Source organism: Cinclus cinclus, chromosome 2 (genome assembly GCF_963662255.1).
Source record: "Cinclus cinclus chromosome 2, bCinCin1.1, whole genome shotgun sequence".
Taxonomy (NCBI): domain Eukaryota; kingdom Metazoa; phylum Chordata; class Aves; order Passeriformes; family Cinclidae; genus Cinclus; species Cinclus cinclus.
This window is the reverse complement of record NC_085047.1, coordinates 111,489,486-111,515,218: the sequence shown is the minus strand read 5'-3', so window position 1 is coordinate 111,515,218 and position 25,733 is coordinate 111,489,486. Positions and strand designations below refer to the sequence as shown.

Genomic DNA, 25,733 nt, shown 5'->3' with positions numbered 1-25,733 from the left:
TTTTCCATCATTTTATCTCTGACAGGATTAGGAAGAATAACAGTGTCAGGCACTCACGATACCGAGTATCTTCAAAAAATTTACCAATAGTTACAGTGTCTATAAAGTATTTTCTCACCTTCCAAGGAAATACCAGGATTGACCAGAATTTGGATCTGCTTCTAGAGATTTCTGGAGATACTGTATAGCATAGCTTTCCTTGGTTGCCTTGTCTCCAAGCTGATCCACGGTGTGATGCATCCAGCCTACAAAAACAATCCACAAATGGGAGAAGTGAAATTCCCCAAGACCATTTAGTACTCCCGCACAGCAGGATTTTGTAGCATTGGTGTCTCTTCAAAAATAAGAATATCAAGCAGTAAAACCACTTATAAATACACTACAAAGATTTAAAAACTTTCAAAGTTCTACTCTAAAATTACAGGACAAAAAAGACCCAAAGTTAAAATTACTTTCAGGTAGTTTTAAAGCACTTTTTTGGGTTTAAATAATTTTCTAAGAGATTAGGAGCACAATTATGAACTGCTCAGTCTTCTGCTATAAAAGTATATAAAAAGAATGTTAACTCTTTCCTCCTCTGAACACAGACACCTTCCCTGACATTGTGAAAAATGGCACCATTCTCCCTGTCACAGACAGCAATTATATTTTTATACATACATACATACATACATATATATATATATAATGTGCACATCTACATATTACATTGTTTACTCTTTTTCTTTTAAATCCTTATATTTGTCCCATATCTACATTTGGACTAAGAATTTTAGCATCTCCACTTGAATGTTTCTTCCATTGCTATTTCCTCCTCACTAAGAGAACGTACTTTCCATTCACCTTGACAAATGCCATCACCTCTCATCTACATAACAAATTAATCTAACCACACATCATATTCTTTCAAATGCCTTTTCTTCTTTCATTACATCAGACAAATTACACATCCCCACTTTAAAGGCCTCCCACAACCCATCCTCCCCAGTAGTATTTTACATGCTATTAAAACCCATCTCTGCTCTACCTCTGATGCAAGGCTGGGTTACCACTTCAAACAAAGCACCTTCATCACCTCTCCAGCTGCTCCTCATGTGCCTCTATGCTCAGATGGAATTCCTTCAAGCAGCCACAAAACCATCTCACTGCTGTTCATATAAGGAGTTCAAACAAGGAAATCTTTTGTGGCCAGCAGCTGGCTTGCTGAAATCACTGCATACCATAGTGCTCAGCAATGTCTTGCTGTTTACTCAATAGCCATGTATTTGTCTTAACAAGCCACTGCTTTTCAGAAAACATTTTACAAATGTAAGATGTGACAAAAGACTGTCCCTGTCAAACCCATGAACAGCCCCTTGTGGAACACTATGACACTGATTTAACAGACTACCCAAGGTCTGTATAAAGTTCTGGTTAATGACAGAGTTGAGCACACACCTGCACTGCTTGTCCATTTAAAACCTCTGAGAGCTAAACTTTCAGCACCCTAATTTTGTGCTTTTTGATAGTCTAACTATGCAGCCAGGCAAGACTGAGAACTTAACTGATAAGTATCTGCAGGCTCACCTCGCTCTCTGTAATTACCCATTCCTTTATGATTTTTATTCTAACTGTTCTATACAGCTCATTTTTTTATTCCATGGGCTCAACTTGTTAACAGACATCACACTTCTGCAAATGGAATGCAAACTTCCAAACTTTAACAAAGGCAGTTGAAAACAAAATCGCAGCCACTGAACAACATTTGCCTGAGGAGGTCTAAGAAGTATCACTTGAAAATTGTGGTCACAAGCAGGAGTTCTAATATTTTATGGACTGCAAGAAATGTCAGGTAAGGAGTCAAGTGATTACAGTGCTGAAAAAAGTACTTCATCTTGACTGAAAACCAATCAAGCAAAACAATCTACCAATTGGGGGGGGGAGTTAAAAAAAACCAGTGATTTTTGCAGTCACGTAACCCGACTTTATGTCATTAAATTAATAAACAAGCTGTGGTTTTGATTCAAATCCCAAGCCTCTGAAGTTCTTCAGCACACAGAAAACACTCATGTTTTCTGAAAAAAGGCTTCTCTGAGGTTGGTTATTAGAATTCACCTGAGTAACAGTACATTAAGGATATATGCACCAGGTGCTGTTCCAGACAAACCCTGAGATACAGATAATAGTTCAAGGATTATGAACAAGGGTAAAAAACAAGACATTGAACAATTTCCTCTATCTTTAGAAATGCTGTATGCCTATTTTCTGTTTCATCAGAACCTTGCTGGATTGAAAGATAACATGTTGTATCTTTGTAAGATCTTTACTGAGGTTCACTGATAAAAATAAGTCTATTTCTAGAAGACAGAAATGAGAACCAGCAATCCCTATCTGGTTTCTCTGCTGAAACAAGGGATGCTTCCCAATTTTATCTTCCTGCACAGGAAGCTGAAAAAGGCAGAAAGCAAGGAAGGGAGAGCAAACAGACTAGCACAGGCAGAGGAGTTATTGAGCATAATATGAAGAATGTACATGAAGAGGGTGAGGAAAACCCCTAAGCTGTGCAGTTTCCCATTTGCAAGACCTACCTCCAATTCTCAGCCACCATAACTGAGTGCTTTTCCAGTGCTGGGAGACTCTTAATACGATAAAACAAACCACAGACCTTGTCCATACTTCACAAATGTTCCATGCTCTTCTGCAGATCTTCGCAATCTCAAATCCCTCTGGTGTGCTAGCCTAGCTCATGAGTCTTTTTTCATGCTTATCAATCATTCTCACACTGAACTTGTGGCAATCACTTTTTCTTTAGTAAATGTGAGTGTCTCTGAAGACATGAACTTCTTCCTCATTTCAGCACCTCAGATGCCTCATCCAATTACACAGACACCATCTAGGAATGCCCCTAGCCAAAACTCATTGGGAGAGCACTTAGGGAACTCTAAGCAGATGTTTTATGTTATTCTTACACTCTTCCTTGTGCAACAGCTGAGTACAACTGGAAGAAGAATACTGGGACAGACCTGATTTTCAGTTTCATTAATTTAATGTCATTTTGGCCAAAGTGGTGAAAAGAATTGTCTGGAAAGCAAATGGAACAGCAAAGAGAAGGAAGGAACAAAGTGCTCTTATCCACCTGTATAGGTCTTACTGTGATATCTACCTGAACTAGTCAGTATTCATCAGCCCAGCTGGTATGTGTTTATCTGGGAGTAACAGGGTTCTCTCCTCCACAGTCACAGCTTTGGAAACCAGCAACAGGAGCAAAGATTTTGGTAATTCTCTCCCAAGATACGTGAATTTGCTTAAATTCAAATCTGGCTCAATAAACATTAACTAGCAAAGGAAAATAAACAACAGCTATTTTCAAACTGATTTTTTCTGTCAAAGTAAAAAAAAAATGTTCAATATACAAATACAAATATGTTTTGACTGGGTTTTACAAGTAGCATTCTGGCAGATGGCAGGTATTTTCTATTATTTTTTCTAAGCAGCAGTGCACCACCAGAACTGTGCTTCCTGAGGAGGTGTTTTTATTACCAGCTGCTAAAGACTAAAATCTGCGATAAACACCAGATTCTGATAAATACCACTGTTAACAGAGAAGAGCAAAGGAAAAGGCTTTATTCCTTCAATGTTCCAGTTAAGACCACTCTATCCCTTTCTCTACATAGAAGCTACCCACACAACAAAACTGGGTGACCTATGCTGATTGAATAAAGAGAGTTAATCCAGTTTTCAGACAGCAGACAATTCTCAAAGTCACTGCTCTTACTGCTAGCACTGAAACCTGTGGCAGGATTTTATGAATACAACCATGCTCCTTTGCTTCTATTGTGGCAACATACATCAAACAGATGAAAAAGATCTGGTCAGCTCTTTTGAGAAGCCTGTCTTCCACTGATCAGATGCACAGCCTTTCTGGATGAAACTGCTGACAATTTATACTAGGTGACATAATACCAAGCTAAAAAAAAAATAATTCAAAGGGCTTACTGAGATGTAAGCAACACTGTCCTGTGACAGCAAAAAGAACAACGCCCAGAGTCCTGCAGCAAACTCCTCCAGCAGTTTCACTTGTGATTTCACAGAGATGACTCAAAATTAGCCCACTGATTTTGACATTTTGTCACAGAGCACTAATTATCCTACTCCAAATCCATACACAATTTGCATCACAGAAAAAGAAACCACTGTGGCCATAACTTAATGCCAGTTATAAATTTGAGTTAAATGACCACTATGTAAAGAGGGAAAAAAAAAATAAAAATGGTCATAAGCAGGCTAAATTAATATTTAGAATAATAAATTAGATGAAGAACATGGAGAAGGTGAATGAAGAAGTTCTGTACTGTGTTGAACAATTTTAACAGAATATACTGGAAATAGTTTTATATGGTATAGAGGACAAAAGCATTTCGTTCTATCCACTTTCTAGAAAATCTTGTCTAAAAATTATTTATCAGCTTTCTATAAACATGAAAAATGACAATTTTAAAAAAAGTAATTCCTTTTCACTTTTTGTAAGTTTTTTTAAATGGAACCTGATGATAAACCCTTTAGTTACAGAAATTGATTTTCATTATATAGTATAGAGAAAGAAAAGGTAAATTTTCAGTTGCCATTCTCTTCTAGTCTGACACAGAGTATTTAGGTTTACTGCATTTTGCCTGGCTATTTTCAAGGGATGTTAATAGAGGCAGAACAGAGAACACAGAATTCCAACTGCTGCCGTCTTTCTCTGACAGACCACCCTCTCACTGCCCAAAATCTAACACACAAGAGCTTTTTAATTGTGTAAGTTTAATAAAAATATTTTTCTCCTCTCTTATTTACTTGATTATCTACTTCTACATGTTCTGTCTGGGTGAAAATCTCATGTACCATGTGCAGTGTGTCTAAGACTCACTTTGGAAATGGAGCCTTTAAAAACACTGCTGAAGGCAAAGAGTCAAAAACAAAACACAGAAGAAAATAAAAGTTAATTTTACATACCTAACTGCTGTAAGACAGTTGCTTTTACTTGTGCAGGAAGGTTTTCGATCTGCAAAAGCTGTTCATAAGCTTCCTTTGCAGAGTGATACTTTCTCTGCAAAAGGAAAAAAGTAAATGGATTAATCATAGAGCTTACAACAGATCACCAATAGCAATGATTTCACAGCACTGACAGCACACAAACACATTGACAAAAATTTCTAGATTTTTTTTTTTTTTGCATACAGTGCATATGAAAGCTTTAATGAGTGACGTATATATAGGGCAAGAGAATAACTTCCACAAATATAGTATTTAATAGAAACTGGCTACTTAAAATAATTGAGGGAAATTTGCAAATTATTAATTTTTGTCAAGTCTTCATACATGCATTATGCTTCTTACACTACAATGAATATTCTGCTTTTAAGGGGAATACCTGAATGTGAATCTACATCTGAGAAAACCCCACACCAATTCCTCCCAGGAAATCCATGACAAAAACAAAGATCATCAGTAATTAGTGGCTGGTATAATTTTGCCTCTCTCCTTCCTTTGGTACATTTGAACTGCCTCTTTCAAGATATTTGTTGTCCTGGCAAGAGTCCCACCACATGTATAATTAAAAGGTTTATGCCTAGATAATAAAGGTAAAACATCTTATTATCTGCTGTATAGTTTATGTGTGCCTACAGTCTGGAAACACACAATTTTCAATTTCCTATACAAACAGGTGCTGATACAGAAAACCCATTTCCAGGTTAGGACTGGGGTCTTTATTGACTTTTGTGAACTGTATGAGCTGTTTTGTGTATATTAAAAGTTAAGACTGCTCAATAATTATTTGATTAATTATTTGGTAATAATGTCAGCATTTATCTTTGCATTCCCTAACAACAGTTGCTTAAAAGTGAATGTATTTTAAATGTTCAGCTGTTCTGTGCCTCCTCTTCCACAAATATGCTTTTAGGTAATTCAACATTAGACTTCATTCTGGCAAACAGATGAAGAGTGCATTAAAATAAATGGGGCCACCTAAATGCAAATGACTGTAGCTTAATTACATTTGTTTTAAGCAAGGAGTACACAGTAATAGGTACTGCTGTTTTGAATGGACAGCTGGGAAGAAAACTCTAAACAATTAAATACCTACTAGAATTTAAAAATGTTATTAAGTTCTTGAAATCTCAAAATCACAAAAGACAATGCTGGTGACTTAAAAGCCTTATTCTAGTCAGGAAGAAAAATTAAAGCAGCAATTACATACTTTCAAATGGAACAAGGGGAAGTTGGTAGAAAAGATTTTTAATTGGTGTTCATGAAATGCAGACAACTGGTAAGAAAACAAATAATATAAATAAATAAAATATCCATGTCCAGCAAAAGAAAAACAATCAGGAAAAGATTTTAAATTTAGCACTGGGAAAAAAATTTGTAGTTTATGACTATGAATGTTAAGCAAATGAACTGAAGTTCACTGTAGAGCATGACAGCAGAGGCAGCAATCCAGATGTCGATCTAGGTAAATATTAGTGCCCAATATTCACACTTTGAAAAATATGTTTACAGGCTCAGGGGGGTCTCAGAAAGGCCATTTAAAACAGAACATGTTTTCCAGACCTAGACTATTTTTAACTTTTGTTATCTGTCATAGCATTTCCCTTTGGAAATCTGATTATCTATATGCCTTAAAATACTAACAAAACCTGTCACAATGTTTACTTTTGGTTTTATTTAATCGAATCAGAATGGTTTGGGTTGGAAAGTACCTAAAAGATCATCTAATTCCAACCCCCTGCCATGGGCAGGGACACCTGCCACTAGATGAGGTGGCTCAGAGCTCTGTCTGACCTGGCCATGGACAGTTCCAGGGACAGAGCATCCACAGCTTCTCTGGGCAACCTGTCCAGGGCCTCACCACCCTAACAGAAAGAACTTTTTATCTCTATGCTAATTGCAAAGTCCTTGATGTTTGGCTGCATCATGAATGGTCTCAGAAATGGAAAAAGGGAGGAGAACACAATCCAGCATCTTTCTTTAAGCACCGTACAAGCCATCTCACTTCCAGAGGTGAAATAATAGAAACCAGCATTAAACACCATAAAAACTACTGTTAATCCTGATCAGCGCCAAACTTGTCTCTTGTCCAGAACCTGGCAATCCATCATTTAAAGTGCAGTACTGTGGTACTTAATTAAGGAATGAATTAACTTTTTCATTAATATTAAGAGAGTAGATAATCTTCTAGTATATGGAAGGGTTCAAAAGACTGTTTTCACTGTGTCCTGTAAAACAAACCAAGCAACCAGCCTGTATCCAAAACCTCTCCAGTTGTGTCAGAGGTATTACCCAGAATGAAGCCAGGACTCTTTTGGTTGTCAGTTTGTCAAATTCCAGAAAACAAGATACCCCTCCCAGCCAGAACTGTGAGACAAACCAAACCTAAGAGCAGAATGCACCAAAACGTTTTTGCTCTGACTTGCATTAAAACTAAGCTCCTGCTGCCTGTAATTGTCAGCCAGAAAGCACAGTTTAAACACAGCTACCACTGGTCACACACTTACACACAGGACACCTGGCCTGGTGGCCTGGGGTGTTTAACTTCTTTTTGATCAGCTGGAGTAAAACAGAACTGATGTGTTGAATGGAATCTGGATGGTAGCCAAATAAGAACCACAACAACCCAAAAAGTTGCTTAATGGTGCACTGGGATGTGAGATTTCTGTCCTGTCATATGACTTCACATCAAAAGCATTCAAAAGAAAAAAATTCTGTTTATCAGATTTATATATTTTATTTATATAGAAATACTTAAGGCCATTTTCCAGTGTGCCATCAAAAGACAGCACTTACTTGCTAACAGACTGAAAATATAGTTTATTTCTGTCATCCATTTCATTTACAACAGGTTCTGTTTTCATGTCTTGTCCCTTCCTCAGTCATATGATATCTATAAAATGTGGTAAAAGGGCACAACATCTGCATTATGTAACCAATCAGTCAAATCTCAAACAAACCATAGCTGTAGCAGTAGCCACTTGGTTTCAATTTATTTATATTCTCGAAGCTCAGGAAGTATTCTGGAATTTCCCAAAAGATTCACCTGAAAAGCTATGTGGTAGGATTTGACACAGAATTAGTAACACAGCTTTATATGCTGTTGACTGTAGATCCCTACTGCCACATGCATCAATTTAATTTGAAAGTTTAGAAACTTTTAAAATTGTACTTAAATTTGAAAATTTCATGTCAAATATACCACATACACTTTAAAGGCATATGGGCAACTGACTGGAATTGATTCTGTGTGAGTATATGAGAAACAATATGAATATATATATATTAATTGAGTAACTTCATAATTTTAAGTCTATACATAACCTTGTAAACATAGACAGAATCTCAAAAAAGAATTTTCCTGAAAGCTGTATTTTGGGATTTTTCTGTTTGCACTCAAAATGGGAGATTAATAAATATATCTTTATTAAGACAGCTATTCCATTTTATAGCATGACTCTCCACACACAAAATATTTATAATTTAGCCAAAGCAAATCAAGTTTCTTGAGTGAGTCAAGACTTCAGAGAGCATCTATAATCTGACTTCCACAGACTGATTACATCACACAGTTCAAAACTCAACCACACTTTATGAAAATGAGCTTAAAGCTTACCTGGATTTCATATAAGTGGGCAATGTGAAACTGAACTGTAAGAGTGGGAAAATCAAAATTATTAGTTTTAATAAACAATGGCAATTACAATGTTTTGAAGTGAGGGATAAACAATGTTTCAAATTTATCAATGCAAACCGAAGACAAATTACATTTTCAAGATACCAAAAGAGTGGTTTTTTTACATTGATATTTTACACTTAATATACCAGACCTGACAGAAAATTAATATCCTAACAAAGCACAAAAGCTGCAAACAGATACTGAGAAAAGCATTCCATGGATTTTATTTGTATTCTGAAACAGAGTCCATTAACCTTTCAGTAAACTTAGCAATAAAATCTCTTAAAAATGAGGTAAAAGAACACAAGGTAGTATTTTCTGTACATAACCAAGCTAGAAAAAAACATTTTCATTCAGCTGCCAAGCAGTAGACTAGCTGGGTCCCAGAACATTATGTTACACACTGCCAGTTTTATATGGGATCTTAAATTTAGGTGGTTTTTCTTCTTTTTTTAGGAATTGTCTTTGCCTTGTTAAACTGAACCACAAGAGTTAACTACAGGCGATACTCTGATTGTTACTGTTAAGCATTTTCAATTCCTCACACAAATTGTCCAGAATGCCATCCATAATACTACCAGCAGCCTGTGCAGGCAAGAAGATTGCTGGCTGGAGAAAGAAAAATGGAAGTTGTTGAAGAGTAAATGCAGAGGGAAAATTACCCTCATGCTGCTCAAATCATCACAGAAAAGACTTGAGAGCTGCTAACCTGGACTATCCATGGACTGGTAGATAGCTAAAGCTAATTGAGATGAATGTAATCCTTATTCTGCTTTGATGAGGAAAGAAAAGTTCCTTCGAGACAGACCTTGCTCCATGTTAGTGAGGATTACAAGTAAGAAAATACCTGTGTTTGAGCCAAGCTCAATTTATTTCAATTACACAGATTTCTCTCCCTTGAAGATACAGAATAGCGTGACACCAAATTACCATACACACAGGTAATACAGAGTTCAGTGTTTCATGCTGGGTCATAGAGAGGGGAAAAAAAATCTCCCTTTGTGCACTGCTTTGTCCTCCACTATAAAGAAGGAAGCTGAGTGCACTTTGGAAACCAGGTCAGAATGAAATGCATCATCTAAAATTTTAATAAACTTTTTGTGTTCTTTGCTAAAGAGGACATAACACACCCATTATGTTCACTGCATCATCAAACTTCACTTTGTACTGGTGAAAGAAAAGCTCTGCTTTTGTTTCAGGAGTTCATTAACTCTTTCTTAAAAATCTCTCTATATTTTTTTCCCCTAACAAAACCCTTTCAGTGTGAAGCTCCAAAATGAAGTGATGCCTTGGAGGAGAAAGGAAAATTAAAGGTGTCAGATTAGAGACTGCCTAAACAGGAAGAAGAGATGCTTAGTGCTCAAACACTTCTGCTGGGAACACACTCTGTGTAATGCTGCTACTCACCCAGCCCTTAGAAATGCAAGGCAGAGCATTTAGTAAGGGTACCCACCACCCTGGGGCAGGGGGTTAAATAAGTTCTCCTTCCCAGAACAGCACAGTGGGACCTGACCAAGCACCTCTCAGTCCTCTTCACTCTGGGGATTTACCAGGCACTGAAGCCTTTAAAAGGGGCCACCCCTCTACACAAATCTGGGGGCAGAGGAGACTGGAGGGGAAAGGTTAGGAAAACCTTACAGAAATTCAGAGATTTAGTGAAAGCCAATAAAGTTAGTGAGAAAGAATATGAACAAACAGGAAATACAATAAAGAATCACATGTCTGATAGAAAAGCAGTAAAAGCCTATTGACTCAGGGAGAATTCTGCAAATTTTTAAAAAATTATCTGTGCCTGCTCCTGATAAGTGACAAAGCTTTGAAGACAGCCTTGAAGCACAGCTGGCTCCTTGATACAGCCAGTGGTTTCAAACATGTGAACAAACTCCCTTGCTGATACAATATGCACAATTCCATCCAGCTTTTAAAAAAAAACTTCTAGATATTTTATCCAATGCCTCTGAGGTGAGACTTGAGAGGTAACTTAAGCTCAGCTCAACATGAAGGTACCTTAAAAACAGAAGGAATGATTTCCTTCACAACTCTCAGCCTTTTAATTCTTACAGAATCTAAAACACAGAGAAACATACATTTATTCTTGCATACAATTCCACTAACTATGGATAAATATATGCAGGACACTCTGTTACAGCCTACAGTACATTCTGCCTATGATAGATCCTACTGCACTGAAGATTAACATGTTTAAATACAGACTAATATACAGGTGACATCAAAAATACAAATTAAATATGGGGGTTTAATTCTTATTTCTGCATGAAGACTGATGCTGAATTTTGGCTCTATAAATTTAAATGGCATGAAAATAATCACTGAAAATTTGTAGATTATCAAGATGATGCAAAGTTTTATATAATTGCTATTAAATGTCTGCCACAGCACAAACACCAGGTTTATAAATTAAATAAATAAAAAGCAGTCAAATAATACGTTTCCTCCAGAACTCAAGCCTTCAGAGTAATGAGTAAGCTAAGTCTCAATTTTTACTTATTCCATTTACTAAAACAATCCACAATTCCACTGGAACATCTGTCTCCACTGAGGGAGGGAGACAGGTTTTGTAGTCTCCCTCCATCAGCACCAATTATTTTGATTTTGAAGATCTGGTTCATCAAAAATTCATACAGTTGTGAGCATAAGACTTAAAAAAAATCCACAACAAAATAAATACTTATTGGTTACTTACTTTCAACGTTAGACAAAGTGCAGGGATTGCAGTCAATCAAAGCTAACTGAAAATGCTGGAAAGAAAAAAGAATTATTTGCTTTTCAAATAAAGTAATACTAGCACTTGGGCAAACTACTAAGAATGAATCAATTTTGAACTTGAAAATCAATACTGCATTTCACCGTGTGTCTTAAAAAAAAAATTTCAATTTCTGTTCAACTGCTTACTAGAGGAATGTAATTTTTTTTTATTGCAAACACTTCAATGATTCTAGTAATGTAAGAAGGAAACAGATCTTCACAAAACAACTGGGGTTGCATCTGAAAGGATAAAGGCATCAAAATGAATGGTGAGAACTGGAAGATCAAGTTTTTATATACACAACTGGGACTGCAGACACACCAGCTCACAGCCTCATGGAGATAAATACTTAAGCACTCAATCTACCTAGAAAAACAGAACACTCTCCCTACAAACTGAGTGATTTTATTTTTTTTTAAAAATTGAACTCTTGTTAAAAAGCATTTAATATAAAAATATTAAAACAAGAGTTTGTAAATTCTCACAAAGCTTGTTTAATTTTAATCACTCTTCTTTAAGGACAAAAACTACCTTTAGAAACATTCTAGGTTCTGAGGTAAGTTTTGAACTAATCTATAAAGAAGGTCACAAAAGCAGAGCAATGAACTCTGTCTGCAAGTGTCATGTTAATTCACTGATCAGTATCTAGCTTGAGACAGTGTATAAAAATGAATGGAACGGGCACAGAAATCCCAGTGCCTGAGCATTTGAGAAAATCCCCCTATGATGTGAAATTTCCACTGGTGTGCTGGTTCAACAGAGAAAAAGGCCTAGGAATACAGGAGCCTGAGAGTTACCCTATGAAATACTACTGTTGATAAAAACAGTTATTTACAAAATTCAGTGTCAGGTGATTTCTAATACACAAAACATGATTGATGCTTTAGTATACTTTCTTTTCTTAGCATAACAATGATAATTTAGATCAAACTACTCAGGATGCCAAACTAGGTGGCACTGGAAGCCTAGTGCTGTAGCTGGGAAGAAAGAAAGCCTGTATCAATGGATATGTGCAATACACTGCCAGTGGTGTTGTACTCAGAGCTAATAGATGCTACTTAACTTCATCTCTAAGATGTGTAAGATTTTATCAGAGCATCACATTTACAAAAAAATCCTAATTTAAATAGGGACAAAAAATTTTGAAAATTAATGTATTATCCATAACAAGACATAAGAAGAATGCTGCCACTTCCATAAGCTCTGACATAGACTGATTCAGCTTCCTCCTCACCCGCTTCATCAACATAATTTGTAACACGTAACAGCAGTTTAAAAATAAACCAAACTCAAGCTGAGTAACAACACAAATTCATGATTTATAATGAACACTTTACTAATATCCCCCCCAGAAGAGAACACAAAATCCAACAGATTCACACTGTAAAATAACTTTTAACCTTAGTACAAGCATTAAATAATAGCTTACAAATATTAATTATTAGTTTAATTCTCTGCAGTGTCTGTTCCTTCCCCTACTGTTCAGCAGGCAGACAACTTACAGTCTCCCCTCACTTACATTGCAATGCAGGTTGAGTGCCTCAGAGACATCCTTTAGTCTGTTACCATAGTGATTCTACTAAGCAGACAACTTAAAAAAAAAACTAAATAAAAATAAAATGCTCTATCTTAAATTCCATTTTGCCTGCCAAAAGAAGAACAAAAAAAAGGGCTCTGGCCTGTACAACTGAGTGTTACCAATCTAAAAGGTACAGAATCCTTCCTGTACAGATATGTCATCTTGCACCGTCATTTACAATTACTATGGAAAGACAAAGCAGAATGAAACAGATTTTGCTCTCACCTAGCAATGCTATTACAAAAAATAAGCAGATCTAAAGAAAAAAGATTGACAACTGTTCTGTAGCAGCTCTTCTGAAGGGCTACTGCAGTGAGACTCACTGAGAGAGAGCAGGCAACCATATAAGAGTATCTAATCATTTTAATATATAAGTATGCCAATAGTATCAAGTGCTATACAGTAAAAAAATAATATTCTCAGTAATGCCTCCTAAAAAAAAAAATATTCTCTGCTACAGTAGCCAAGCTCTGAAATTCAAAAATCCACATTATGAAAATTTTCTTAGTGTGGTAAATTTCTACTTCCTCTGTTCACTAATCCACAAACGGTAAAGAAATTGATAAACCAAAGCCAGTAACTACAGAAAAACACACTGTTTACACTAGACAGTTATCACAATTAAAAGCAATGCAGAGAATCCCCAGAACCTTTCAAACCAAGAACCTCTGAAATGCACACACTCAAGCAAACCTACACCTCTTGCCGGATAAATAATACATAGCTCCCCATTAAGTACTCGCAATCAGAGAAAAAAAAAAAAACAAAACATGCAATTCTAACACATCAACCTCATCAGCCAAATGCAGATCCACTAATCACAATTACCAGAACCAAAAAATTAAAGAAATAGTAATAATTTCCAACTTCCATTTCTGCAACCAACAGCAGCGGCTGGCAAACATCTGCACCCCTCTCAAATATTGCAGCACTGAGCTGGCTACTGCTGTGTGGAATAGTTGTTATGCAGGAGAGGCCGCTGCAGCTCAGAGACGACACACAATACCTCAAGGCAGACAGCAGTCTATAGAAATTCAAATCCCCAGTAAGAGGATTTACCTAGAAGGCAGTGTTCTGAATGTTAAAAACTAACAGGCTCTCCTCAAGGGCTTCGGCTCAAGGCACAGTCACAGAATCGTTTAGGTTAGAAAAGACCTTTGAGATGAGCCAAACCCTAAATCACCTTGATTTGTAGTCATTTGTAATTGCAGAGTTATCTACAGCCCATTCCATCTCCTCTGGAGTCCTTGACTTCCCTTTGAGTGTGGAAACAATTCCGAAGATAACCTTTCCAAGGATGAGAGGTACAGTGGATTCCATATAAAGAGAACTGATGAAAGCACTAGGTCTGGTTGTGAAGTAACAGTAAGCTGACACTAATTTAGGTAACTTAACATGCTTTCTCTCATAGAATTAACACCGATTCTTTACAATGTAACAGGCAAGTACCCAAGGTTTTGCTGTTTCTTTAATCAATAAATGACAAAGGCAAAACGAACCCTTTTCTGTTCAGTGAAAGATTTTCAGTACTGTCTCTGTTTACATCCAAACCTGAGACCTCAAGTAGTGATTCCACTCCCTCCTCCTTTCCAGGGTGACATCAGCAAGTTTAATAGCTCTCGGCTCTGCATTTATTCAGCAAGCAAGGCAAGCCATCATCTGAAACCTGACAATCCTCACCGACTTACCATGAAAGAAAGCTCCATCATGACTCAGTATAATTCTGTCAGAAGATGGCTTTTTCTGCCTGTGTGACCTAGGTGCGATGCCCGTGTTGCTCAGAGCAGCTTTTGTTCAGATAAGTAGGACACGGAGAGCCTTGTGTAACCAGCCGGGGCAGAGTGCCAAGCCTCCATTTGCCAGGCATCTCTGGGACCAGGGGACAGGGTCAGGAGAGGACACGCTCCATGAGCTGCTACAGCAGCTCATCCTGCTGCTCTCCACTGCCTTCTGAGCTCACAACTAATTCAGCTTGCAAGAGAAGTTTGTGTAGTGTAAACACTTGGGTACTTTTGTCCAAAATTCGAAAAAAAGCCAATACAGATGGGGCAGGGGAAAAAAAAAAACTGCTGTGGGACAGAAGGAACAAAGGCTACATACACATATACACTGGACAGTAGCAGTGCACTCCGAAAAATCTCTTGCTCTGACAAGCTCTAAGATAAAAAATATTTTTAAACACAAAGATCATACAAGCTGCATTTCTGCAAAACAAAAAAAGACTGCATCTGAATTTACTGATCAATATCTTCACATAGTGATTTTCACAAAGAAAGCTATCTCAACACTCCTGTTTGCCTCCACGTTTTATGCATTATTTCCGCAACATCAGAATTCAGCCACTCCTGTGCTAATAGCTAAAAGACTGACTGCCAGCAGCCACAGAATGCCACAGGGAACAGGGGAGTGCGCTGCCAGTGCTGCAGCACCAGCACGGCCACGGAGCTGATGCGCCTGGAGCTGGAGCTGGGCTCCTTCCAGGGCTCAGCCTCCAGCCCCCACAGCCGCCCAGGCTGCATGGAAAGCACGGCTCAGTCCTGATAAAACTGCACCTGTCCCGATGGAGATGCCTCTGAAGGACAAGGTCCGCGAAGGAAGCGCCTAGAATCACCGAATATCCAAAACTGGAAAGGACCCACAGGGATCAATCAGAGAGTCCAAGTCCCGGCCCAGCACCATCCCCAAGAGTCACCCCATGTACCCAAGAGCATGGACCAAACCCTTCCTGAGCTCTGTCAGGCTGGTGCTGTGAGCCCTGCCCTGGGCAGCCTGTTCAGTGCCCAGCCACCCTCCAGGGGAAGAACCTTTTCCTAATACCCAACCTAAACCTCCCCTGGCACAGCTCCAGGCCGTTCCCTCGTCCCTGTCACTGTCCCCACAGAGCAGAGATCAGTGTCTGTCCCTCCTGTTCTCCTCACGAGGAAGTTGTGGCTGCACTGAGCTCTCCCCTCAGTCTCCTCCAGGCTGAACAGACCAAGTGCCCTCAGCTGCTCCTCATACACCTTCCCCTCAAGGCCCTTCTCCATCTTTATTGCCTTTGGCCACTCTCCAACAGCTTCATGTCTATTTTCCATCGTGGTGCCAAAGCTGCCCCCATCACTCGGGGTGAGGCTGCCCCAGCCCAGAGCAGAGCGGGACAATCCCCTGCCTTGGCCGGCTGGCCATGCTGTCCCCGATGTCCCCAGGACAGGGATGTCCCTCCTGGCTCCCAGGGCACTGCTGGCTCACGTTCAGCTCTCCATTGACCAGGATGCCCAGGCCCATTCCCACAGCACTCCTCTGCACCACATCATTCCCCAGCCTGTCCATACACACAGGGCTGCTCCACCCAGCACCAATCCTTAGACTGAATGCTCAGTTCCCAAATCACCTATTCCTCTTCCCGTGGTGTGTTCTTCCCCACCTCCCAAATGACCGAAGATGCCACACAGCTCGGTAATTCAGTTTTAGCACTTACTCCTCTTTGTAACCATGACATTTCTAAATTACACCTGTAATTCTCTTTTACAGGAATTAGTCAAAATCCTGAGTGAAACTAGGTAAGAGAGAACAAAAGAGAACACTCTGTAGGCCAGATATTGTGGTATCATTATCCACTGTCAAAACCAGTCACATTAATAACTCTCCTGCAGTTTCATTACAGCGCCATGCTGCACTGAAAAACTTCCATGGATTTACTTCTTGTGTGTGTCTTTCCACCACTGACATATGCAAACTACAAAGACTAAGAGAGACATTTTAATCCCAAATGCTGCTTTCCATCCACTTACACTTTTTTTGAAAATATCTTTTCTTCATTTTGCTTTCCACAAAGCACTTTTTTGTGTGAAGCACCTGAAATCTTGGCTATCCAAATTTTTAAGAGCCAAAGCTCTTGACCTTGTTTTTTACCTAAAAAAGTAGTTGTTCCTCACAGAATTAAAGACATAAAACTAGACATAAGAAACTAAAACATCTCACAGCTACATGTATTTTGACTAGTTATTTTTAATAATTAAAATACAAAAGGTTTAAATGTACCATGTTTAAACTTAAAAATTACTAATCTAAGCCCATATGAGCAAGATAACTAGGTGGTAAAACAGCATGTGAAGGCTCGAAATCACAAATTTTCACTCTCCTAAATAGTTGTTTACTTACTAAGAGAAAGAACATAAAAAATCAATGATATGTCTATAACAGTTATGTGCTGGCATAGAATAGTTGCACTAGCTAAAAATATCTTTCATAAGTGTATATATATACAGGAGAAATATTTGAGTAAGTGGTAGAAAAGTGTCTGACTGACTATAAATAAGTACTTCAAGCTGTTCATTGGTACATCAGTATTTAATTTCTTTATATTTCATGCATATTCATACAATGCATGCACATTTTAATTCTTCTGCAGCCTTTTCCTTATCCTAATATAAGCAGCATGTCTTAACATTACTAACAAATGAGAATCTTTAGAAGAATAATTAAAAAATTAAAATTATATTTAAATTGATGATTTACAGGGAAGATGAAAGCATAAGCCTGAAGCAAACTACTGGAGTAACTGCTTTGTGTATAAAGAAGAAGGAAAAATTAATGTAAGTGAAAGACAGAATCAGTATTTCTACTAAAAGGCAGATAATTGAAAACATGAGGAATTGAGTTCTCATTCTTCTACAGGTTTTGTTACTGGGTAAAGGATGCACTTGCAATAAAACCAAATAAAATTCCCAAAGCAAAACACTGCTTTGTTTGTTATAAGCCAACCTGCTCGTGTGCAGCATTCCTACTGACCACCCATTAAAAAAACCCACCCCACAAACCAAACAAAATCCAACATAACCCACACAATTCCCCCACCACAAATCTCCAAACAAAAGCAAACAAAGCTTCCCCTGATAAAACCAACCACTCAGAAAAATCTGCCCCCTGGCCCCCACTATTCCCTCAATGTTATCAATGTAATAAATATAAAAAACAAAGATTTCTTTTTTCCCCCCTTTAAATATGAATTCTGCATTCAAAGGGCTTTCAGGATCATGGCTCTAGATTCCCACTAAAAGCACGAGACTTCAACACCACTATGCAGGATGAGCACCAGAAGGGAGACTGATTTCCCACAGCTGTCACCTGATGCTCAGCTCCCAGGTCTCAAAAGGCTCTGGAGCAGTATGTCCTACAGAAATGTCCTCCAAAACTCTATTAGAAGTCTTTCATTCCCATATTTTTTCTAGGACATTTTTTAAGATGCAACAGTACTTAAGAGCAGACTTGAGACACACATGTGTAACAAGATGATTGCATGCACCAATGAAAAAAAGGAGTCCAAATTAAAAAAAAATAAATTCAATAAATAGGAAAATGACCATGACAGTGAGTGACATGTCAGAAATAATGTGGCACGTACTCAGAAGTGTGACTGTTTCTTCCAGCTACATCTACCAAATGAATAAAAAGAATTATACTATATTCCTAGAGATCTTGCTTTATTCTCCTTTCAGATTGTCACAGTGCTACTGCATCTATCACCATCAAACACAGTATTTCTTGTGTCCTTTGTAGGAAACGGTGAACAGGAAAGGGGCAGTAGGATGTAGTAAACTGAAAAAGTTGGACTGTGAGGTAAACCTTAGTAGCATGTTGTTGCTACAGTCATCAATTTATAAAAGGAAATCCATCCTCCAAGTCACTGACAGTTAATTTTGGAATTAACTGTACTTTTCTGATGAATGGGGCAAATTTAGCTTTCATGTCTCACCTCTGAAGGTAACACTGCCCCATCTGCCAGGTTACACAAGGACTGTTTTCTTTTCAACCAGAAGGGACACTTTTTATTTCCTTTATGTGAGCCTGAAGGCCAAGTAATTTCCAACAGCATTGGTGTTGCAAGAGTTTATGGCAAGGGGATAACAGAGAAAGTCAAGGATTCTCATACTAATTTGCAAGTCTTAACTGCAGAACAGGCAAAACCAGTAATTGATTTTGAAAAAACACTGGGAGTTGATTTTATGCTTGTTAAACAGCACTCTGGCAATTATCTTGATCATCAACATCTTAAAATAGTAAAAATTAATTTTGTGCTTAAATTGCTTACATAAAATATAGATGATTTATGTTAATGCTCTAAAATTGTGAAAAACAGGGAATATATGACCTTCAGACTTCTATCTTCCCCCTTTGCCTGAAGACTCTTACTGACAATGACTCTTCCTGACAGTGACTCATCTGTTGGCAATGGTTTATTCTTAGCAATTACAGACTTAACATGAATGTTTAAATACCATCAAAAACATTATGATATTTCAAAGTACTTTAATGCAAGGTTGGTACAATCTGTGAAATCCAGAGCAGTCACAAGCGAATACCAGATGAAGTTACTTCCACTTTCTGCCTCCGTGTGAACGGGGAGCTCAAACTGGGCAAAAAGCCCCAGGAAAGAAAAGGGTGTGTGCCCAAGGCCAGTCACAGGCAGGCTGGATCCCAGCCCCCTTAATTACCTTCTCAAATCCTGGATCCTTTAAAAAAGGTCCACAAAACCAAAAAAAGCACAAGAAGACAACTCTGTCTTTTCATTGCTTTGGGTCTCTTATCTTTCTTTTGTTTGAAGATGGGATATTCTGTGTCTCAGAGAGTGAGACAGACATGGTGTGAAAACACCCCTTCATACTCTTTCCTTACATCCCTTCCCCATTTTACTCTCCCCATACTTGAACATAAGCAGTACACCCGCACCTTCTCTTCACTAAGGAAGCATTTTCTGACTGTCTCTCATATTCACATCATTCAGGATTCTGGTTCAAGGTGTGGTTTTTTTCACATTACAGTCAGACTGGCTTTTAAAGAAGCTACAGCCCTCTTCTACTTAGTTTTCTCCTCGACTGACACATTGTGATGTTTAACCTAGTAAGTTGCAATCACTAAGAATTTGTTTTCAAACAAAGTAGCAAGTCCTGGGACTGTACCTTAAACCCACAGCTGAGCTGAACTGGAAACAGCTCGAAGTGTTCCAGACCAAGTTCCACTGGGTCTTTTCTTTTGCTCCTTACTGTTATTCTTTACTAAGGATTGCAACCTCCACAGCAAAGGAAGCAAACCAGAAACTCTGCTTCAGGTGTCTCAGTTGGTAATACCAGAGCAGTTTCTCATTACATTTTGAATCAGAAGGGGGTAAGAGAGCTCTGTCCCCTCCTTCCCATTCCATCAACCTTGCACTGGATGTACCAACCCAGCAATCTAAACCTAAACTAGCTCAGACTCCTGATCCACCTCAGTCTGCAAATGGGGGAAAAGCGAAAAAATGAAAAAATCACTCGATTCAATGTGGCTGAGAGTGCTGAACGAGGCAATCAGGATTGCACGGTGGAAAATGAGTTAAACTTTTAGGAACAAAGTTACATTGCTTTAAGAAAAACATGAAACCATCTTTAATGCACACACCCATCGTGTTCATTTCACCATCCTTTGAAGACCATCCCTCTGCCCCAGGGTAACCTGCTTTTGTTGTGGCCATTTGTTTTCCTAAGTGACTTAACCACATGCCACATAAAAGCAATGGAATCAGGATAATTTTGCATTAAAAAAGATTAATTTCTTTCTGTTTTCAAAATACTACTCTGGTGTTTTTCCCATTTGTAGCTGGGGTTTTGAAAACTTTAAGTTTGGTATACTCAAAATCCTCAGGGTAAGTGACTGATTTGTTCTGCAAAGTTGTGAACATGAAATACAAGAAATTATTTAGACTGAGTTATCATAATATTTATTTAAATACCTGATTCACTGACAGAATTGCAGATTTTATTGCATAGCAGAAAAAGATTATCTATTTCTTGATCAATTCATATGAAAAATTAAATTTATATAATCAACTAGGTTGGAAAAGACCTTTTGAGATCATATGAGTTTCTTCTACTACTTGATTACAAGACGATCACCTCCTTGCAAATTTAATCTTGTTTTCTCCCAGCTTCTTTAAAAATAAAACCAAAATGTACTTCAGCATTCTACTTCTTTTATTCCATATATACCATGACATAGCAAATCTGTGCCACAGTATAAGGAAATAGGATGACCCAAACTCACACATAATCCCTTTCTCAACAGTGATCTGCCTCTTCCTCTCCTTGCTCTCTTTCACCATTCATGGCATGGAATCTTTTCTACTCCTCTGCACAATTTCCAATTCCACCAATCTCTGTAGGTGAAGCCTTAGGCTCTGGACAGAAATGGAAACTTGGGGAGAGAACTGCTTCCCTCTTTCACAAAAACTGAAAGGAAAAATTGAGAGTAACACTCTACTCTTTCAAATCTTGGACAATGTGATTCTGACAACCCAAGAAAACGATCTACTAAGAAAAGGAAGCTGTAAGATTATTGAAACAAAATACTTACTGTTTTCAGTAATTTTTAGGAAATATTAATATGCAGAAATGTGTTTATAAATTACACTCAATTATAAAATTCTCAGCCCTGCAGGTGTATTACCCACCACATGCAACTACATTAAAAGAACACTTCCTTTTTCCAAGACAAGTAACAGCTAAATTTAGAGGCCAGGAAGGAAAGGACATGTGGGTAAAGTAGAAAATGGAAAGAAGAAAAACATGGGCAAATGCGCTGAAGGGAGGGAGATAAAATGACAGATTACAATCAGAGACCGGAAAAGAATAAATAATAAGGAAGTTGAAGAAGTACAGAAGAAACAAAGTGCCGTGGTACCATAAACCATTTCCAATTGATTAGCCAGAAATGGTTGCCTTAGAAGCTGCCTCTCAAGCCAAGAAATGGAAGAATAATTAACTGCTAGAAAAGTAACAATTATATAAAAAAAGACAGCATTTTGCATACAACTTTCTAGTTCACTAATTTCAAGAACTTTTAGTTTACAACAGGGAAGTTAGGAAGGGAAAAAAAAAGAAATATAAAAATAAAAAAAATCAAATAATCCAAGCTGCCATTTCTTCCCCTTTAGCCTTCCATACAACCTCAGTCCTCCCCAAGGTTCACTACTTCAACTAGAGCCCTACACCAAATTTTTCACCTGGTGTGTAGCACCTCACACACATCCTTCTTCTGTTCAGACTAAGACACTCCACACTAAAGCACTTTGATTTCTATAGCTGGTGATCTGTGACTGTTCTGTGCTTATGCATTCCTTACAGCTTTAAGATGCAATACATGAGTTGTAAGAAATGTTAATTCAACTTGAAAGGACTTAAACCTACCTTTAAACTAGACTCATAGTCTGTGTTCACTTTGAACATAAGCCCAAGTCGCAAATGAATTTCCTTGGCTCGACAAAAGCTGGGATCAACATAAAGCGCCTCCTGAAATGCTTTAATTGCCCTGAAAGAAAAACACAGATTAAAAAATTATTTTTACTGAAGTATTACTCTATAATCACTGGTTTTTATATGGCTAACAAAGCGGTTCAGAAAGTATTGTCACAGAAGAACAAATCAAAATAATGGTTTACATGTAACATTTTTGGTGCATGGCTTTTGATTCTTCAAGGACTGGGTTATTTTGAACTTCAGATATCCTCGTGTATTTGAAAGTAGAATCTTTTCTATTAATTTAGAGAAACTAATTTGCTGCATGAAATACACTAACATATCTGATATTTCAGAGAGGATGACTCACAAATTAGTTACAAAATTAGTGCAAGTTCACATAAAACAGCCAGGCTGCTTTGGACTCCAGCAGTGCAGACCCCCAAGCAGCAGCAAAACTGGTGGATTTGGTGAGATCACACACATCTCCTCCCAGTGCAGCTACCTGCTCCTTTTTCCACTTTCTTCTGCCTTTCCTAGCACCAGTGGCATTCAAGGACTCAGATAATACCAGTTGTTCCATTATTTCCAAATGCAGATATAAAAACCTGCCAGCTCCTCACACAGTAACTTTCCTTCATATTCCCATGATATGTGAAGATGGCTCTGATTCTATTTCCTTACCTTCAGATCCTTTCTCACTTGTCCCTGTTCATGATGGCACTGTACCACATAAAACAAAAATGCCATCTAACAACTCCATCTTGGAGCACAAACAAAGTGACTCTAAACAGGACTGTTTTGCCTCTCAAGCCATTGCAAAAAAAACTAGGACAGCTGAAATGTAACTAAAAGATAATAGAACTGAAGTCACAGAGGAATTAAGAAGGAAGCTAAGTCTCATTGTTGCCTGAAATCCAATGATAGGTTGAAACAAAATCCTTTCCCATACAGCACTGGTCACACAAGAGAAATCAGAGCCAGCCTCACTGAGGATAGATTTGAGCCCCCAGGCCAGAGAACACAATCCTGTCTGCTGTCCCAGGAAATCCCCCAGGTCAGTGCCAAGTGGGCAGGTGACAGGGCAGTCTGTGCAGAGAACTGGGCCTGCTGCAGAGCAGCACAGGGACATGGGACAGGGATTAACTACAGTGCTTAAAATCACTCTCTTAGGCACACCGATTTAATTCCTACTCTCCAAGTGCAGTATTATTTATAAGGACAAAAGGTTAGCAGATGCAATGCAAAATTCAACAAATATTTTTCACAGACTTTTTTACTCACAACACACATAAATTATAATTTTTGAATCCTTCAGCAAAAACACTTCCACCCTAAAATTCTTACAGGCTCCTTATCATCAGTGGCAAAGCAAACCAAAGGCACAGAATTTCCTCTAGACAATGCAACTCTATGTATGTAACCTGAAGCATTATCTGACTTCTTTAAATAAAACTTAGGAGCAGATAGGCTTCAGAAAGTATTAAATTTTTATTGTGGAACTGAAGCTTCCTCTATTACAATCCTTCAGGAAGGGTCTCCTTGCCCAGTACCCGGCTTTTCTGCCAGCACACAGAAAGTGAGCAAGTGAAGCACTGAAGGGACAAACCTGCACCAGAGCCAAGCTCTGTCACATCTCATCTAAATTTCCCTGAAATCCTGTGGTGGTAGTGAATCACACACCTCATATCTACACTGAATTCATAGCAAAGATCCTTGTCTCATAACAGTACACTAATCTTCATCATCTACAAAAACAGTGATCAAACTGAAAGGCCAAAGACTGGGCTGACCACTAAATATCAGCACATATTTTAAGCTAGGCTTCTGCCATACCACAAGATAGATTCTATTATTGTGTGTTTGCATTTCTTGTCTTAACTCTAATACGGGCACTAAGTATGTTAACCACTAGTATTTAAAATCCATTATCTGTATCCTGTTCAAAGACAATATCCTAACTCCCAAAAAGGAAGAAAACCACTGTCTATGATTCCAATCAATGAGAAAGCAAAAATCAGGAATAAAGGCATAGCAGTTCTATAGCACATCACACAGTGTGACCACACTAACACTGCAAACTTCACATTCCTCATTTAGCCATCCTTGCTTGGTCAGAAAATACTATTTCTGTATTTCCCCTATGTCACGTCCCCATTGAAAAGACCATCAAAAAGTAGATTACTAAAAAAGTTTAAGAGTGCTACAAAAATATTTTTGTAGTCTCTTGCTTACTGAACAGGAAATATTAATGACTGCTACTGTTGAGCAATGGAGTAAAACAAAGCCACAAGTATAATAACAAACTTTCCAGGACAATTTTCAAATTTAGTTTGAATGTATACTGTCCTCCATTCAAAAAACCCAAGAATGTTGCCTACCCCAGTCTTTCAGAGGAGCACAGCACTTAAAAAATCCATAAATTATCACCAGTAGACAACATGAAAGACTGTCACATTTAGCTCAGAAACTGCTGGTCACAGAGAGCCCCTCCAAGCTTTGAGTAAGGTTTATCTCTGCACAGACTAAACTAACTAAAAACCATATTTTTTACCTTCTACTTACCTTCTAGTGTCAATTCTGTATTGGTTTTACAATTTGTGTTTTTTCCAGGATGACAAGTATAAATAATAAAAAATATAAGCTACTTCTGCCATTGTGAAAAGGGGCATCATCAAAATTTCCCCAATGAAGCGATCTGAAAGAGCATTTTCAACATTTTTTACCAGTGGTAGGTACTCATGCCTAATTCAATAACTACAACCTCATTTAAATTCTCAGTAGAATTTTTATAGAATAAAATACTCAAGCTCTGTCAAGACATTAACTTATTAACTCTTACAGACAGACAAGCAATTTTACATCACAGCTGAATTAATATTGATGCAATTTTGCCTGCAGGAAACATTTAAACAAAATAGCAACATGCTCACAATTACAGGACATGTCAAGAACACAGACTATAGCAAAAACCTCTGCCTGTTTTCCACTGCCATGCCCAGAGCTCCAGACTCATTCCCTTACTATCAAACACAAGAACATCTGCAGCAGCACTGACCCCCGTTCCAGAGCTGGCCCTTCCAGACACAGCAGGAGTCACTTGATTCTTGTACAGATCTTTGTTTACATTCAAACATCTCTAATCCCATTTCTGTTCTCTGTCCAAGCCTACACCCAGAAAGATGTGGAGGATCTAAGGCATCCAAGTTATCCAGCTGTTTTCCCTCAAAGCTCTTGTATGGCTTGACCAAAACCAGAAGTACAGATGTAACCCAACAGCTTCCTTCAGGGGTGATGGCACAGAGCCTTCCTCAAGTTGGTTGGGAGTCTCCTCCACTAATGAACTGCTCTTCATGCACAGACAGCACTTCTCATCTCACTCCTTCAGCAGACTAAACAAGCACCAGTCCAAAGGAAAAATTACGAAATGAAAGGCCAGCAGCTCTCAAACTG

General features: G+C 38.1%; 1 protein-coding gene across 11 annotated transcripts in view; it reads right to left on the bottom strand.

The window, feature by feature from the left end:
• The window catches only part of KDM6A (lysine demethylase 6A), a 150,164-nt gene that overhangs the window by 47,038 nt on the left and 77,393 nt on the right, over positions 1-25,733 (bottom strand). For all 11 annotated transcript variants that reach the window (XM_062488131.1, XM_062488133.1, XM_062488135.1 and 8 more), the window contains exons 6-10: positions 22,233-22,353; positions 11,394-11,448; positions 8,627-8,661; positions 4,975-5,068; positions 119-245 (exon numbers count right to left, since the gene is read on the bottom strand). In XM_062488131.1, coding sequence (XP_062344115.1) covers positions 119-245; positions 4,975-5,068; positions 8,627-8,661; positions 11,394-11,448; positions 22,233-22,353 — 432 coding nt within the window. The remainder of the gene's footprint in view (positions 1-118; positions 246-4,974; positions 5,069-8,626; positions 8,662-11,393; positions 11,449-22,232; positions 22,354-25,733) is intronic.